Source organism: Acomys russatus, chromosome 3, assembly GCF_903995435.1.
Source record: "Acomys russatus chromosome 3, mAcoRus1.1, whole genome shotgun sequence".
NCBI classification, from domain to species: domain Eukaryota; kingdom Metazoa; phylum Chordata; class Mammalia; order Rodentia; family Muridae; genus Acomys; species Acomys russatus.
Window position 1 is genome coordinate 71445837 of NC_067139.1, and position 14994 is coordinate 71460830.

The window sequence follows — 14994 nt, forward strand, 5'->3', positions numbered from 1 at the left end:
GGGGGGGGGGGGGGGGGGGGGGGGGGGGGGGGGGGGGGGGGGGGGGGGGGGGGGGGGGGGGGGGGGGGGGGGGGGGGGGGGGGGGGGGGGGGGGGGGGGGGTGGGGGGGGGGGGGGGGGGGGGGGGGGGGGGGGGGGGGGGGGGGGGGGGGGGGTGGGGGTTGGGGGGGTGGTGGGTTGAGAGAGAAGGCGGGGGGAGTTTTACTAAAATGTAATGAATCCTACTTTTTGAGGGCTAACAAATGGGGAAGGTTGCAGAAACTGGAGCCCTCCTGAATTGTTGGTGTGAATTTAAGATGGACAGCCATTGTGAAAAGTTCCTAAAATGTTAAACAGAAAATTACCATATAACCCAGAAATTCCTCTACAAAGTATGTTACCAAGAGAACTGAAGAAAGACACTGTTTACATAAGAACTTCTACATGTGGGTTCGTAGTAGTAGTATCAGAAATAGACCCAGGTGGAAACTCAAGTGTCCATCAGCCAAATGAATAAAGTGTTGACATGTGCATGTTTTACGGACTAAATTGTGTGCCCTCTAAAAATCCTCTGTTGAAGCTGTGATCTTGATGTGCTTTTAGGACATACATAAGGTTAAGTGAGGCCAGGGGTTAGCAGAAGATAAGAAGATGGAGAGACACCAGAGATCTCTTTCTCTTCCCACACATGCACCGAGGAGAGGCGGAATGAGAACACAGCAAGCAGGGGGCCATCTGCGAGCCAGAAAAAGAAGCCTCACCGGAGCCCAGCCCTGATGGCATCCTGATCTTGGGGCCCAGAGCTGTGAGAAAATAGGTGCCTGTGTGTATGCCGCCCAGCCTGTTACGTTGTTAAGGCCCTGGCAGACTGACGCCCCATACAGTAACAGACTATTATTCCTCCATAAAAAGGAATTCAGTACCAAACTATTATGACAACATGGGTGAACCTTTAAAATATACTAAATATACTAAATGAAAAGGGACAGACACAGAAGGCTACATATGCTGTTGTTGTAGTTTGACTCATATAAAATATCCAGAGCAGACAAAAGTACAGACACAAAGTCTGTCAGTACTTGCCAGGGGATGGAAGAAGAAGGGACTGGGAGTGATGAGACTCTTCTGAAATGACACTGTGGCGATGACTGCACAACACTGTGAGTGATGTAAAAACTAGGATAGACTTTAAAGTTATTTACGAGTTCTAACTCAGTACTAAAAACTTGCTATAAAGTCAGGCATGGTGGTGTATGCCTGTAATTCCAGCACTCGGGGGAGGCGGAGGCAGGTGGATCATTGAGTTCGAGGCCAACCCGGTCCTCAAAGAGAATCCAAGACAGCCAGAGTTGTTACACAGAAACTCTGTCTCAGAACAAACAAACAAAACAAAACTTGCTGTAAAAGAAAACAAACTTGTAGCCAGGAGTGGGGTGCAGAGTCTAGAGGTGCCTCAGTGGGTAAGAACATTTGCTGCTCTTGTGAAGAGTTCAGATTTCAGCATACGTGGTAGGTGATTCACAACCATCTGATTCCAGGCCCAGAGGATCTGATGCCCTCTTCTGGCCTCCATGAGTACTGCATGCATGTGGTACGCACATTAAATGTAGCCGCTCAAACACATTCTAAAAATTAATAAAATCTTTAAAAGTCTAGCTTGAAAAATAGTCTTTAACATTCTTTGTACACAGATCTGCTAGGTTTTTTTAATTTAAATTTTCTCTAGTCTGTCAACAGTTTAGTTCCTAGTACTTTAAAGATATTATCTGGGGGGCTGGAGAGATGGCTTAGAAGAACACTGCCTATTCTTCCAAAGGTCCTGAGTTCAATTCCCAGCAACCACATGATGACTCATAACCATCTATAATGATATCTGGTGCCCTCTTCTGGTGTGCAGGTGTATGTGCAGGCAAAACACTATACTTAATAAATAAATAACTCTTATTTAAAAAAAAAATATCTGAAGAGCCGGGCAACGGTAGCGCATGCCTTTAATCCCAGCACTTGGGAGGCAGAGGCAGATGGATCTCTGAGTTCAAAGCCAGCCTGGTCTACAAAGTGAGTCCAGGACAGTCAGGGCTACACAGAGAAACCCTGTCTCGAAAAAAAAAATTATCTGAAGTCTTCTCCTGTGCATTACTTTTACTTTTTTTTTTTTCAAGACAGGGTTTTTCTGTGTAGCCTTGGCTGTCCTGGATTTGATTTGTAGACCAGGCTGACCCAGAATTCACAGAGATCCTCCTGCCTCTGCCTTCCCCCAGTGCTGGAATTACAGGCGTGCGACACCATGCCTGGCTGTAACAAGAATCCTGGTGTCATTTTGTCCCTATATATTTTTCACTTCTGGCCTGGAACCCTCTATGTAGACAAGGCTGGCCTCAAATTCAGAGATTTACCACCACACCCACTAACTGTCTGTTTTTTTTGTTTTTGTTTTTTAAGCTATCTTGAGAAGCTTATACCACCTGGGCATGTATACAACTGTGCTTTTCTTGTGTCTGTCTGTAATAGCTTCTGTCTCTCTCCTTTCCCCTTAATGCTCATGCTTAAGTCTATATTAATTATTTTTAATAAATTTCAACCTTGCTTCAAGTTTTTTTTTTTTTCTGTCTCATTTTGGATAATGTGTGTGCTTTCTTATGTATTTCTTCTGTGATGACAAATATGCTATTAAGTTTACTCACTGTGCTTTTCCGTTCAGTGATTGTGATCTCAAAGTATTCTTTGTATGATCTTTATACTTCCATGCCTCCATTTAATGTTTTAAAAAACTATAATAATACTAGGTATGTTTTGTTTCTCTGAGACAGGGTTTCTCTGTGTAGCCCTATCTGTTTTGGAACTCACTCTGTAAAGCAGGCTGCCTTCAAACTCAGAAATTCACCTCCCTCTGCCTCTGAAATGCTGGGATTAAAGGCGTGCGCCACCACCAACTGGCTAATGCCAGGTGTTTTATTACACACCTGCAATGCCAACACTCAAAGGCTGAAGTAGGATTCTGAGTTCAAGACCAACCTGGGTTACAAAGTGAGACCCTGACAAAAAGGAGGAGCTATAGAAATAGCTTGAAACCCTGTTACTTCCTTTGGTTTTGCTTACTGATAACCTCTTCATTATGAGCTGTATTTTCCTGTCCTGTGTCTTTGCATTTTTGATCTTGGAAATCAACTTAGGCAATTGCAGAGCATGTCTCATTTGTTTATATCTCCAGGACTTACTCCTTCATTATCCATTGTCTATTGTCTTGAAAGCCAGTGTCTTATGGCTATCATTGGCTATTTTAAGTAAGTGAGTAAGTTAATCCTGTTACTGTTGCATTGGACTAAAAGCAAAAGTCCAGCAAATAATTTTTTTGAGACAGCATAGGCTGGACTCAAATGTACTATGTAGCCCAGGATACTGTTATACTCATGACAGCCTTCTGCCCCAGGCTCCTCAGTGCTGTGATTACAGGTATTAACTACTTTGTCCAGTTGTTTTTTAAAATTTTTTGTTTGTCTGTCTTTTAGGGACAGGGTTTCTCTGTGTAGCCTTGGATGGCCTGGACTCACTCTGTAGACCAGGCTGGCCTCAAACTCACAGAGATCCACCTGCCTCAGCCTCCTGAGTGCTGGGATTAAAGGTGTGCGCCACGATGCCCAGCTGTTTGTTTGTTTGTTTTTAAAGACTTGTTTTTGGTTTGTGTTTTGTTCTTTTCCCCCAAGAGAGGGTCTCTCTGTGTACCCTTGGCTGTCCTGGACTTGCTTTGCAAACCAGGTTTGCCTCCAACTCACGGCGATCTAGCTGCCTCTGCCTCCCAAATGCTGGGATTAAAGGCATGCGCCACCACACCCGGCGACTTGTTTTTATTTTATGTGTGTATTTGAATGCATGTACATATGTGTACCACATTTTAACCTTGTGCCGAGGGAGGCCAGAAGAGAGCATCAGAGCTCCTTGAACTGGAGTTACAGTTATAAGCTTCCACGGGGTGCTGGGAACTGAACCTCAGTCCTCTGCAAGAGCAGCAAGTGTTCTGAACTGCTAAGCTATCCCCACCCTTCCCCATATGTGTGTGTGTGGTTTTTTTTTGTTTTTTGTTTTTTTGTGATAGTGTTTAGAGATTTGCCACAGACCACTAGCTCAATCAGGGATTGGTCCTTGGAGCATAGGTGAATGGAGACATGGTGAAGTGACAAACAGAAGAGGCGACTCAAGTTTGAGTTTCCATCTGAATGTATTTTTCAGCCAAGCAGTCTAGCATTATATACATTTCTTGAAAGCGGGGGGTGGGGGGGGTTTGGTTACATTTTCCCACAGAGCAGATTCGCAGAAGTCAGTGAGCAGTCAAGCACACATGGTACAGGTACAGAATGCGAAGTTATTGTGTTGTCCTATTTTTAATTACGACGTTGAATTGAAACAATACAAGGTGCAGAGTACATAACAAAAAGACGTCATCACTTCTAAGTTGTTGACTTAGTATCAATATGTATGTGCTCTCTTTGTCTAGGGCCAACGTCCTCTCCCTAAGGAAACGTGTGCCCAGCACCTGTGTGCCAGCACCTGTGTGCCCAGCACCTGTGTGCCAGGACGTTTTCCCCATTCTATTCTTCTTGTCCCTGCTGCCTGGAATCTTTTGAAGCACTCCATTTCTTTGTAGGCCATAGTATGACTTATTAACTAATGATTAATTTCTAGTCACGTCTCTTTTACTAAGTGGAAGTGAAGCAGAACTACATGGCCACAGACAGTACCTGGCTGGAGGCCCAGGCCAGGGTCTCATAGCAACCATTGCTGCGCCTGAGGAGCCCACCTTGGGAGTAAAATGCAGTTAGAGTTAGAGAGAATAAGGAAGTAGCTCCCAGCAAAGAGAGTTTTGAAACTGCAGTTTCTCTGTTGGCAGGAATATCGACCTCAGCCCAAGAGACTCTCCCCTTTTCGGGAGTCTTAGTTCTCAGGCCTGTGTAGTAACTGTCACACAGACTCCACGGGAGAGGGGTGACAGAGATTGAACCCAGGGCCTCATACATCAGCACTCTTCTAAGACATTTTTTCAGACGTGTTTACCATATGAGCATGCGTGCCTAACCTGCATGTGTTTTGTGCGCCGTGGCATTGGATGCCCTGGAACTGGAGTCACAGATGGTGGTGAGCCATTGTGTGGTGCAGGGGACCAAACCTAGATCCTCTGCAGGGCTGCAAGTGACCTTAAGCATTGAGCCACCTCTCCAGCCCCAGACTGAATATTCCTGAGGTGGGGCTGTAGCTCAGTGACATAGCACTTTCATAGACTGTATAGAGTTCTGGGTTCAGTACCAAACACTGTATACAAATAAAACAATTTATTTTATTTTTTATAAAATAATTTTAAATTGGATTTTTAAAAAGATTTATTTACTTATTGAGTTATTGAGTATACAGTGTTCTGCCTTGTATGTATGCCTACAGGCCAGAAGAGGGCACCAGATCTCATTACAGATGGTTGTGAGCCACCATGTGGTTGCTGGGAATTGAGCTCAGGACCTCTGGAAGAGCAGCCAGTGCTCTTAACCTCTGAGCCGTCTCTCCAGCCCCCCGAGTTGGATATTCTTGTATGAACAACCCCCACATCAAGAACGGAATGCTCCAACACTCCAGAAGCCCGTCTTCACTTCCAACACCACAGATTCTGTTTTGAATTTATGTAAAAATGAGCCAGGTGTGATGGTGTATGCGTTCGATCCCATCACGGGGGCAGAGGAAGAGAATCAGGAGTTTCAGGCTAGATTAACTACATAGCACCCTGTCTCAAGAAACACTTCCCAAAGCTAGAAGTGGTAGCACACTCCTTCAATCCCACCACTTGGGAGGCAGAGAAAAAAAAAAAAGATCTGTGAGTTCAAGGCCAGCCTAGTTTACAGAATGAGTTTTAGGATACCCAAGGCTATATAATGAGACCTTGTCTCAAAACAAAATATGAACAGACAAAAAAGAGTCCCTACCCTATGCTGGGTGTAGTTCTACACACTTCTAGTTGTAGTTGGGAGGGAGAAACAGGAGGAGTCTGTGAATTCAAGGCCAACTGGGCATACAAAGAGAGACCCTTTCTCAAAAAGAAAAAACAACATAAAAGAAAGCAAAGCCTACCCACATTTTTCTAAGAATAGATCAATACCCTACACCCCCTTCGACAGAGTGTTAGATTGTTATGCTCACCTATAGCCATTTTTCTTTCTGTGCTGTGTGGTATTCTGTCTACTGCTGATGGTTATTTATGTTTTTCTTCAAGAATGCTGTTAGGAACATCTTCATGTGTCTTTGGGGGAACATATGTACTTGGTATATATACGTATAGAATTGGTAGGTCATGTGATAAACTATGCCAGTGTCAGTGGAATCTCCCCCCAATTTTTTCTCATGACTTTACCAATGTACACCCTCCCTGTTGTGTTTGATTTTGACTATATGTACTCCCTTGTCAAACCTAAGAGAACAGGACTAACACTCTTCATTAAATTACCTGGTCAGGGCCAGTGAGAGGACTGAGCAGGCAGACGTGTTTGTGTGCAAGCCTGATGACCTTGGTTCTATCCTCCAGTCTCATGAGGTGGCAAGAAAAAGCTGACAGCTGACTCCTTAAAATTTCCCTCTGACCTCTACACACAAACACACACACGTCTGGCATATGCATGCCCACCAGCACATGCTTGTGCTCGCTTCCCCACCCACTCATGAACAAACAAAATTTTTAAAAATCAACTAGTTAGCTTGCAGTGGTACACACCTATAATCCTAGCACTTTGTGGAGGCAGGAGGATGAGTAATTGAAAATCAGCCTAGGCTACATAAAACCTAAATTCAGTGAGTTGGCTGAAAGGCCCTGAAACAGACTGAGCTTTTGTTTACCCAGAGCCAGACGAATAGTGAAGCCGCTTTCAGGGGCAGTTAACCCATTCTCAGTGCCACTCTGCTCTGTCCTCTAGACTAAAGGAAGCCGTGAACGGCCTGTAAATGAACACTCCTTGCCCTTGGTGCAAAGATAACACTCGCATTCAGGTCTTTGGTACTTTTAAAATTTATTTTAACTCTTGTGTCTGTGTGTGTGCTGGTGCTGCAGAGGCCCATAGAGGTTAATGGAGCCCTGGAGCTGTGGTTTCAGGTGATATAAGCCGCCTGATGTGGGTTTGCTGGGAAGCAAACTCTGGGTCCTCTTACAGAGCAGCGGGTGATGCTAATTACAGTCATCTCTGAAACCTCAGATTTCCTTCCTAGTTCACTATTTAACCTGCTCACATTTGAGTTTAGAGGCTTTTGTAGATGTATTCTTTAAATATATATATATATATACATGCTTCTTTTTTATGTTTTCAGGGTTTGTTTTGTTTTTTGAGGAAAATATTAGTTTTACACTCAGTGTCTGTTCATCCCAATTTTGGAAGTCTTTCCAGAGCTAATAGTGCACTTGCTCCTCTTCAGGACACTTGGTCTCCTTCTAAAATAACATGACTTCTAACGGTTTCTACTTTCATTGGCACTGTATATGGGCACTGAGGTCAGGGTTAATGATCGGAAGGTTCTGAAGTTACACTGTTGAGTACAGTAACCACGAGCAACATGAGGCTCTTTAACTTTAAAAATTGTGTTCCAGTCACAGACGCCACCTTTTAAGTGGCCCGTGGTGTTGTCTCCCATGGCCACCACATTGGGCAGCCCATTCCAAAGGTCGTCATAGGTTTCCCTTCTGTTTGGTACCAGCGGCCATCATCAGCCTGTAAAACCACTTTGAACTGCACTCTCAGCTTGAGGATCTATTTTAAAGTGTGGGGGCAGCTCTCAGACGGTTACTGGTCCTGAGGATGGGGACGGGAAGGGGGAAGGAAGAAATAGCATGTTCGTGCAGAGAGAGAACAGCTTGAGGGTCTGTAACTATGCAGGTGTGTGCAGCTGAGCTGCAGAAGTGAATGAAGCCTTTTTCTTTTTCTTTTTTTTCTTTTTGGTTTTTCGAGACAGGGTTTCTCTGTGTAGCCTTGGCCATCCTGGACTCCCTTTGTAGACCAGGCTGGCCTCGAACTCACAGTGATCCGCCTGCCTCTGCCTCCCGAGTGCTGGGATTAAAGGCGTGCGCCACCAAACCTGGCAGTGAAGCTTTTCTTGAGACTACGAGATGTCAGGGAGGTTTTTCTCTCAATACTGTTTGTACATCAGAAGATACCTATGGATAATAGATCCTGTTCCTTTGCTTAGATGACGAGAGTAACATTGAAATTACCAGACTGGATTCGGGAAGTCCCTATATGCTGAATGAACAGCAGCCTTTGGTCTTACCTCGAGTGCCACAGTCTAAGGTGCCGTCCATCACTTCAAATCCGGTAAGCCCCCAGAGCTGATTGTGAGAACTCAGAACTGTTCTTGCCAGAGGAAGCAGGCTCTAGTGTTTGCCTCAGTTGCATTATTTTGAGAGATGGTTTCATTGTGTAGCCCAGGCTGGCCTCAAATTCACTATATATACAATCCCCCTGCCTCAGCTTTTCAAGTGCTGCAATTACAGTTGGTTACAGCTAGTTCTTGAGAGAAAGAGGAAGGAAAGTGTTTTGTGGCAGAAGAGGTGGCTACAGGACACTGCATGATGGCCACGTTAGAGCTAAGAAGAACCCTCATAGGGCCTGTGGGATTTAGGGTACTAAACAGAACTTGGGGGAAACATGTACCCTGTAGCTCCGACTATGCAGAAGGCTGGCACAGAAAGATTGCTTGAGCCCATCACTTCAAGGCCAGACTGGGCCACACAGAGAGACACTGTCATAAAAACCAGCCGGGCATGGTGGCGCACGCCTTTAATCCCAGCACTCTGGGAGGCAGAGGCAAGCAGATAGCTGTGAGTTCAAGGCCAGCCTGGTCTACAAAGTGAGTCCAGGACAGCCTGTCTCGAAAAACCAAAAAAAAAATAATAATAATAATTAAATAAAAATAAAAATAAATAAAAAGAAACCAAAAAATCCAAAGAGCTATGAATGAGGAAGCAGCAGCACTCTAGGCTAGTGAAAGGTGAATCTGCAGAATTGAGGACTACTTATTTTTTTTTAATTGTTCCAGAGTTTGCTTGTGACTTTACGTTTCTTTTCTCTTGCCAGCAATAATCTCCCTCTCCCTTATCAGAGCGGCCATTAATGCTTCTATCTCTATTAATCAGCTATCACTTAGAAATACAGAACACTAGCAACAACAAAAGCCTGTTCTCTTGACAGTGCACTTTGGGAACTACTGGCCAATGTTCCAAAGGTTAAGGCACAAGATGGGGGATGTATAAATAACCTAGTTGGAAACACTAACTTTGCAAACTTAGCCACTCCACCAACCAATGTCTGCTTTTGACACATAGATGAGTTTCTGTCAAGCAAATGGTCATCAGCCGAACGTGAACGGCCTCTTGGTCCATGGGACGCCTCTGCAGCCAAGGAGTCTCTCACTGATGGACAAGCTCCTGTAAGCAGCTCGAGTTTTAATGCACTGCAGAGCTGAAGTGTGTTCAGTGGCAGACACACCCAGGAAGGAAAGCAGTTAAGGGGCAAGGTCTCAACGCCTGGGAGTCAGGAACTGGGAAACACACCCAGGACCTGGACACATGCAGCATGCTGTGGCCGAGTCACGTGAGTGCGGCCCAGACGGAGAAGGCACTTTGATGAGTTTGTGTCTAGGAATTTAGATGATCACCAGGCCACTCTAGGTAGGAAGAATATGTGTGAAGAGTTGGATGTGGGAACATAGCAGACGGTTTTGGTATAGAAGTGTAAGATGTCAGAACTTGAATGCTTTCTGGCCAGAGGGATTGCTTGGTGGCTACAGATACCCACTACCAAGCCTGACAGCCTGAGCTTACTTCCGGGGACCTCCGTGGTGGGAGGAGAGAACTGGCTCTCAAAAGCTGTCCTCTGACCTTGAGCATGCCCACACAGAGAGAAAGATGCTTTGGAGACTGTTTCTCTATGTAGCCTTTGCTGTCCTGGAACTTGCTGTGTACACCAAATTAACCTCAGCTCAGACCAGGTTAACCTCAACCTGCTTCTGCCTCCTGGGTTCTTGGATTAAAGGCATGCACCAAACACATCTGCTCACAAAAAAAGTAATTTTTTAGAACTTCAATGCTTCCAAAGATCATTGACAATATTGTAGAATTCAAATAGGCCGTGGTAAATTAGTGGAAAAGAGTCCATGAAATAAATAAATGTGACCAGATTGTGGATGGCTATGAAGGCCACAATGGCATTGTCCATGTGTTGTACATGACGGGCATAACGCGCATTATAATGTATCGACGCTGTGTTCACTAGGTTGTCTCTGGGTTGGGTTTATTATGCAGAAAGACATGAGACGTATTTTGCATAGTTCATTTTTGAGGTCATATAGTCTCATTTTTCTTGAATCAAGACTTAGAAGCAAAAAAATGGCAGGACAGTTGTGTGCTCAACTTTTGAGAAACTGCCAAAGTACTTAGACCATCTAACAGTCAGTCCCCCAAGCAGAGCTGTCTGCATCTGGGGAGCATAGGTTAGGGGCTGAGGCATGAGACAGGCACCGTGCTGCAGCAAAGGAACAGAGAGCAAAGAGTCTACACCTGAGCTCAAGCAAGAGCTGTGGGATCTGCACTCAGAGCTAGTGCGGGCCAAGGGCGAACAGGACCACAGTGGGGCTCAGCCGCAGTTACTCATCTCTCAAGTATTTGCTCCCCACCATTCAAAGAAGAAAAGTCTCAGGGGCTAGAGTGAGGGCATTCTCTTTTCTAAATCCTCTAAACACCAAGGCACTGGATACAACCCAGGCCTGAAAGGCCGAGGAGTCAAGCGACAGAGGCTGACTGCTCCATTCTTTCATTTTCACTCCATTTTGTCTCCTTGATGTCTTAGATGCATCCGATTTCGTGGTATCTGCCGTAAAACAAACAGCCCAAACCCATCACCACAGCTGTAGAGCAGCGTTTAGGCATGCTCATGTCGGAAGACTCACGGGAGAGTTGCGTTCCTCAGTTGCTTCTGCATATAGGGGTCTGCTAGTCCTACTACCCTGGGCAGCAGGTGGCCGGGACCCTTTGGTAGTTCTCAGCTTCAAGGCCTCCAGGACTGAACTCCAACCCTGTAGGTTCCAATTAGCTCAGCACTTTAAAGGTCATTTTTATATGTGTGTGTGTCTTGCTCCCACATGTGTATGTGCACCATGTGTGTGCATGTCCAGAGCCCAGAGGAGGGTGCTGGATGGATCCCCAGCAACTTAGCTCACTATTTCACTATCGAAGTGAGAGCACATGCCTCAGTATCTAACCCTGAGGACATTTCATCAGCTCAGAAAGTGCTTCGGATATTGTAGGACTCTGAGTGGGAAGCACTGAGGGCCACCAGCCTTGCCTTCCCTATAACTGAACAAATGACTGTGTGGCAAGCAGATCATGGGCACTTTCCCCAGTCTCCATTCTAGTAAGTTATGCTTGGAAAGGGCCGCTGTCAGGTACACACCTATAGTCCAGGCCAAGCAGAAGGGCCTCAAATTCCAGCCTGGCCTAGGCCTCTCATGCCTAAGTCCTAGATAACCTTCTGGAAGCCACTTTGCTCTTTCTTCTCTGAATGTCTTAGGTTAAGCTTTTTACCTGAGCGTTGTCTTCCTTTATGTGTATTTTCATTGTGGATTTCTGATTTGGCCACTAGAGATCTTGATGACAAGCTACTTACCAGGCCTGGGTCCAGTTCCATCCTTCCAAACCGAAATTGGCCAAACCGAGCCCTGGAGCTTAGTACATCATCTTTGTCATATACAGCACAGTCGGCCAGGAGGCGCAACCCTCCACCACGCACCCTTCATCCCATCAGCACAAGCCACTCTCGTGCTGGGACCCCATGGCCTGCAGAAGAAATCCTCAGAGGATCCTGGGTGTAGGTTTCAAATGCAGAAGCTCTGAAACTGGTAAAACTAGTAATAATTATGAGAATCATTATAGAGTGAGTTTGAATATAAGAGTAAAGCTATGCCTAAAAACTAATAACTAAGCAGTCACACAATGAATTTGTCTAAGGTTTAAATCCAATTCAAGTATTTTTTCCTTTCGAGACAGGGTTTCTCTGTGTAGCCGGGGCTATCCTGGACTTGCTTTGTAGACCAAGCTGGCCTAGAACTCACAGAAATCTGCCTGCCTCTGCTTCCCAAGTGCTGGGATTACAGGCGTGCACCACTGCCCCTGGCAAATTCTAATTTTTTATTTAAGTTTTAGTGAAAGCTTGGCAGTGGTGGTGCACCTTTAATCCCAGCACTCAGGAGGCAGAGGCAGGCAGGTCTCTGTGAGTTCAAGGACAGCCTGGTGTACAGAGCGAGTTCCAGGACAGCCAGGGCTACAGAGAAACCCTGTCTGGAACAAACAAACAAAAAGTTTTAGTCAAATACAAATACTGGATGAGATCATCCTGTTGACTCAGCTGAAAATTTAAGTTAAAAAAAAAAAAAAAACCCTATTTCTGAAATTGCTACTCCTTTTCTGAAAATCCCAGTGGCCCAAAGCTTCTGGAGCACATTAAACTTAGTGGCGTGGCTTACTGCATTTCTCACCACTTTGCTTCTATTGTAACAACTTTGCTTTCCCATCCCAGTCTTGCTGCTGGGATCTGCAGTCCAGTGACAGCAGATACTCTCTCTTCTCCCTCACCAATGACGCTGGGTCGGAACAATCTGCTGCCACCTATTGGGACAGCTGAAGTAGAGCACCTGAGCACCTTGGGGCCACCCCGGCCAATGGTAAGTCCTTGATTCTGCCTTCCCTTGCTTATTCTGAGCCTTTGATGGCAGTAGTAGTTTTGTAGGACTTAGACTGACCTCAAACCGCACTGTCCTCTGCCAAAAATAAACCGAGTTCTAGGCCATAGCAGTGGGTACCACAGCTGCTTTGGGGCAGGACTGATGTAGAACAGGCTCAGCTCCCAGGACACTATTAGCTATTTCTGTGACTTCATTTCCTCTGCAGAAATCCCACGGTGACTCCAGCCGAGCTCGAAGCGCAGTGGTGGACGAGCCTAACCAGCAGCCCCAAGAGAGGCTCCTTTTACCTGTCTTCTCTAGACCCAACACAACTCAGTCGTTTTTGGTAACGTGCCCCCTATTTATCTGTTTTGGAGGGGTTAACTCCGCGTCCCAGATAGCCCATGCTGGTCTTGAACTCCTTCGGCCCCCAGCTCCCAAGTGCTGGAATCACAGGTGATAGCTGCCGACCAGCTCCTATCTGTCCTTGATAGTTGAGGAAAGAAGAAGGGAGGGGTGGGAGGCTGAGTTTGGCAAACTTAGGACTTTATTTAGTAGCTTGATTAACTCCAAGAAAAAAGTTGGACATTCTAATAAATACTATTCTAGGTGTGTTTTCTTAAAATTCTAAGTGGTTCCACAGCCTCATTTTTTGGGAGTAAAATGCTCTATTCATAGATCTAAAATCCCAGCAACTTACTCTGAGCATAAGGAAGCACAATAAACTCCATGCATTCCTGGTCAGCCTTACTCACTGTCTTCCCTGTTCTGGTGGCATTTACACTGTAAAGTGGTGTCAGATGGAAGACCTGGCTGTGAGCTGAGTTGGCCCTCTTCCCAATGGGTGTTTTAAATGCTGACACCTGACTCCTCCCTTACTGTGCACTTACTAGCCCTTTTACTTCTAAGTATCTGAAAAAATCCTGAGGACTGGGCCATGTGACCTTGCACACCTGTAGGTCAATGCATGGCCCTACCTCATCCGCTTTGTGGCCAGATAGCTTGCTTAAAGTGTAGGGAAATGACTGAGCCCACACTTAGTGTCCTGTACCACTTTACAGACGGTGACATCTGCAGCTCATGTATCCCACTTTGACCCTTGACCCATCTTCTACTAACAGTGGCGGGCATTTGTATGTTTCACACGGATCCCATAACAAACGACATAACATGGGCAGCTGAAACAACAGAAACTTATTGCTCTCTCAGTTAAGAAACTGGAAGCCTCTGCAAGCTCTGAGAGAACCTTTCTTGCCTCTCTGTAGCGTCTGTGGTTGCCTGGATGCTTGGGCGGGATGGCTGTATAGCCTAGCCTATTGGATAGCCCAGCTCAGAGAGAGACCCTGTGGCCAAACAAGGTGGGCGGCTGCTGAGAGCCACACCAAAGGTGGGGATCTGCCTTGTGTGTGTATGTGGGTGCACACTCACACTGTACATAGACACAAAGAAAAATTAATTTTAAAAAAGTTGGGGTTAGAGAGAGAGCTCAGTGGTTAAGAGCACTGGCTTTGTTTTGAGGCCCCAGGTTCAATTCCCAGCACTCCCATGTCAGCTCACAAGTGTCTGTAACTTCTGTGAGCACACATACATGCAGTCAAAATACCCAAAAAACAATATGACTTCATTTTAACTTCATTACTTATGCTGCAGAGAAATGGTTTTACAAAAATAGCCACCTTCACAAGTTCCAGGCTGCTATGAATTTCGAAAGGCACTCCTCACCTCAGAACTTCATGAGGCCTGGGGTGAAGGAAAGTCACAGACAAGCCAGAGGGATACACAGCTCTGCTTCTTAAGAGTCACTGGGAACCCCAGAAAACATAAGAACAACTTCTGAATTCGTCTCATAATCAGGTTCAAACATTTGTTAAACACTGTTTATGTTTTATAACTATGTTCTTTCCAACTTTAATTTTAGTTGCCTTAAGAATAAAACTGGGGGCTGGAGAGATGACTCAGTGGTTAAGAGCACTGTCTGCTCTTCCAAAGGACCCAGGTTCAATTCCCAGCACCCACATGGCAGCTCACAACTGTCTATAATTCCAGTTCCAATGGCTCTGACAACTTCACACTAAAATAAAATTAAATAAATTATTAAAAATAAAATAAAATGAAACTGATCAGCCGGGCGGTAGTGGTGCAAGCCTTTAATCCCAGCACTCAGGAGGCAGAGGCAGGCAGATCGCTGTGAGTTCAAGGCCAGCCTGGTCTACAAAGCAAGTCCAGGACAGCCAAGGCTACACAGAGAAACCCTGTCTCAAAAAAAAAAAGAATAAAACTGATC

The 14994-nt window shown here is 45.5% G+C and overlaps 1 protein-coding gene across 4 annotated transcripts in view; it reads left to right on the forward strand.

The window, feature by feature from the left end:
* Fam149b1 (family with sequence similarity 149 member B1) overlaps nt 1–14994 on the forward strand; it is a 53029-nt gene that overhangs the window by 33135 nt on the left and 4900 nt on the right. For all 4 annotated transcript variants that reach the window (XM_051142616.1, XM_051142614.1, XM_051142615.1 and 1 more), the window contains 5 exons: nt 8184–8308; nt 9319–9422; nt 11633–11857; nt 12566–12710; nt 12937–13056. In XM_051142616.1, the coding sequence (XP_050998573.1) occupies nt 8184–8308; nt 9319–9422; nt 11633–11857; nt 12566–12710; nt 12937–13056 (719 nt within the window). The remainder of the gene's footprint in view (nt 1–8183; nt 8309–9318; nt 9423–11632; nt 11858–12565; nt 12711–12936; nt 13057–14994) is intronic.